The sequence below is a fragment of the Eimeria necatrix genome, genomic scaffold, assembly GCF_000499385.1.
Source record: "Eimeria necatrix Houghton genomic scaffold, Enh_scaff1107, whole genome shotgun sequence".
Classification (NCBI taxonomy): Eukaryota; Apicomplexa; class Conoidasida; order Eucoccidiorida; family Eimeriidae; genus Eimeria; species Eimeria necatrix.
This window is the reverse complement of record NW_013654850.1, coordinates 1-3,462: the sequence shown is the minus strand read 5'-3', so window position 1 is coordinate 3,462 and position 3,462 is coordinate 1. Positions and strand designations below refer to the sequence as shown.

The following is a 3,462-nucleotide window of genomic DNA, read 5'->3' as shown; positions in this document are numbered from 1 at the left end:
GTCCGGGGGAAATCTGCAAGAAGTGTGGCGGTGTGGGACACTATGCTCGGGACTGTCCTACGTATGAACGAGGCCGGCTCGAGCCGGCAGACAAGGGCAGTAGGGCGCCCACCCGTCCTAGCACTGAGAAGACGGAACGATTAAACGTGCAGGCCTAGGCGACGAGTGTTCTAGGCCGCGTATCCATGGCAAAGGGATGATGTGTGCGGTAGCGACAGGTCCTAATGCCATTCCAGTCTCCCTTGACTGGGGAAACCAACTCCTCAGCACTGCGGAAAGAACTAATACGAGCGATGGGCACGCGGAAGGGACCCAGCCGCTTTCGGAAACGCGGCGGAAGTCTGGGTCAGCGTCGATCCTGAGTGAAGAGACTCCGGAAGCGACGGCAGATAGCAGCAGGAAGTCTGCAGAGGCAACAGAAGACGGCTATAGGTCAGACGCGACAGAGATTGTGCCACACTGGTGGCGGGAGACTTGCACGAAAGAGTCTTACAACCAAGGGGAAGCGTTGTGTTGTGTGGGCGCGACGGCTGTACTTCGCGTTGAGTTCGCAGGGAGTCGTTGTGAGGCCCTCTTGGACACTGGGGCTTCGAGAAGTTTCATTAGTCCTCAAACAGTCGAACGACTGCAGCTGAAAGTGCGGAGACTTCCAAAAGAGCATAAGTTCACCGTAGCTACAGGCGCACAACTACGCATTGATCGGGTTGTGACGGGATTGACGATGTGGTGCGGACATGCATGTTTTTCCTGGGACTTTTTAGTGGGAACCGTTCCCTATGACTTAGTCTTGGGTTCGGATTGGCTGACGGAACACAAGGTGGCCTGGTATTTCCAGTCTGACAAACTCCAAACCTATGTAAATGGCCAGTGGTGCGAGTTACCGGTCGTTCGGACTGGTGAAGCAACGCTGCGAGGTGACAGTCCCACCGTAGCCCACAGAAGGGCCCCAGCAGAGCAAGCATATGAGATATTGGCCAAACAAGTGGCGGGCATGTCAGCCGAGGAGGCAGCTATATTCCTACGGCCGCCTCCAAGGAGGTATAAGTCCCACGCGAAGACTAAGGCGAAGGCGCGGATAACGTCTCTAGTTCGTCAGGCGGCGGCTGACACAAAGAATCTCAGGGCTCCATTGCACGGTTTGCATCTCTTACTGGCTTTGACCGAAGTCGGTTTGGCAGTGCCCCTAAGGCTCTCGGATGAACGGCAAGGCACGCTTTGTTGCGCGTTAATTGGATATCAAACCACGTCCTCTGGCTGGCGTAGTCCTTTGGCCTCAACCGCCTCGGTGGCAGCAGAGACTGACGAGGAGTCTCCCTGGCCTATGGCAAAACTCGAGCACACTCTGTTCGACGAATGGATAAATTCGACTGAGGCGCAGGATATTCCATGTGAGGTTGCCCAGGTGTTGCACGAGTGTTTTTTTTTCCCTACAACTTACCTAAGGGATTACCGCCGAAGCGCCCTCTTCTAAGTGTGCCCGGAAAACTTCCAGCGAAATCTGCAATATACCGTATGACCCCAGATCAGCTCACATTCCACAAACAGAAGATAGCTAAATTATCGGAAAATGGTTGGATCGGACCGACCTATTCGCCTATTTGCTCTCCTACGATCATGGTGGACAAACGTGATGATGGCTCCGGGGAGCGGAAGATGCGTATGGTTCTCAATTACCAGGCTCTAAATGCCCTTACGATAGTCCCTGATTTCCCACTACCTCCCATCCAAACTATTCTGGAGATGCTGGGAGGCGCCAAGTACTTTTCCACCTTGGATCTTGAAGCAGGGTTCCATCAAATACGTATGACTAAGGAAGACCGGTAAAAGACGGCTTTCCGGTCCGTTCTCGGACTATTCGAGTACCGAGTGATGCCCTTCGGCCTTAAGGGTGCTCCCGCTACGTTCCAGGCCAATATTAATGTCTATCCACAACCTTTATTGGGACAGGGCGTTATTGCGTACCTAGATGATGTACTTATCTATAGTTCGGATCTCTCTGGGCGCGTTTCTCTCCTGCGACAAGTCCTCAGCATTTTCCTTAGACACCAGTTCTACCCAAAATTCCGCAAATGCAAGTTTGCAAGGCAAATAATCACATATTTGCGTTTTACCATTTCTGCTGCGGGGATCAAACCTGCAGAAGATAAAATCGAAGCCATCCGGCATTGGCCAGAGGTGCTGGAGAATGAAACGCAAGTGCGCCAGTTCCTCGGTACCATAAATCACTGTCGCATGTTCATGGGACCGGACTATACAGACGTTGCCCGGCCGCTGGTTGATCTAACGCTTAAAGACGTCAGTTTCGAATGGACAGAGCATCATACGCAAGCGGTGCGGCAGCTCAAACAGCGCTTAATAGACTTCACTACATTAAAAGTCCCCGACACGACGAAACCCTTCGACTTATACACAGATGCCTCTGGTTATGCGATCGGAGCAGTTCTGGAACAAGACGGCAAAGCCATCGGCTTCCTCAGTCAAGTCATGAACCCCACGCAACAGCGATACTCGATCTACGATCAGGAACTCTTGGCGTTGGTCATGGCACTGTGGTCGCATTTGCTCCGTGTCTCCAAGGTAACGGCTTACACTGATCATCAAGCTCTCACCCATCTCCAACGACTCCAAGCATCGAAGCCTTTGCGCGGACGCACCGCCCTGTGGCTGGACTTTCTTGCGGAGTTCCCGGATTTGCACATCGCGTATGTTCAAGGAGCGCGCAATCAAGTTGCCGACGCCTTGTCTCGCCGTCCCGGTCTTCCTAACACCTGCTCGCACGACACACCATCGGTACCACTGATGCTCGCAATAGGACAGGCGAGCGCGGCTCCCCGCTCTCGTGGTCGGCCTCCCGCCTACAGGGAGCTCGCCGGAATTCGTTCGCGACGACCTAGACGACGCAGCCTGCCGTCCGCACCTTCACCGTCGCCGCCGGAACCCAACCCAGAAGCGGAACACCCTACCCCTACAACGAAGACACCAGCTGCCCCTCCTGATGTGCGCCAATGGCCGCAAGCTTACTCGAAGTGTCCCGTTTTTCGCGTTCCCTACAAAGCCGCAGCAAGCGAACCACGAGAAGCTCTGCAAGTAGAGTTCCGTAATCGCCAATTCACCTTTCGCTACGTAGAGCCTTACCTACACATCTGCGTTCATGGACTGTGGCGCATCTGGGTCCCACAATTCCCTGAGTTCCTTACTCACGTTCTGCATTCACATCACGACCGTGTCACAGCCGGCCATCGAGGCCAGAAGAGGACTTTTGCGGCTCTCAGCAAGCACTACTACTGGCCAGGAATGCGCGCCTACACTACTGCTTATGCTGAGTCATGTACCCACTGTCGCGCTTCAAAGTCTATTAACCAGAAGCCTGCAGGCCTTCTTCAACAGTTGCTCATTTCTCCTCGTCGATGGGCGCACGTGAGTCTCGACTTTATCACAGATCTTCCCCTTACATGCTGTCCC

The 3,462-nt window shown here is 53.9% G+C and overlaps 1 protein-coding gene across 1 annotated transcript in view; it reads left to right on the top strand.

The window, feature by feature from the left end:
• The window catches only part of ENH_00003790 (hypothetical protein), a gene marked incomplete at both ends in the record, with an annotated part of 3,821 nt that extends 404 nt beyond the window's left edge, over positions 1-3,417 (top strand). Inside the window, 3 exons of the mRNA XM_013583990.1 lie at positions 175-1,388; positions 1,493-1,820; positions 1,986-3,417. Coding sequence (XP_013439444.1) covers positions 175-1,388; positions 1,493-1,820; positions 1,986-3,417 — 2,974 coding nt within the window. The remainder of the gene's footprint in view (positions 1-174; positions 1,389-1,492; positions 1,821-1,985) is intronic.
• Positions 3,418-3,462: the final 45 nt, after the last annotated feature.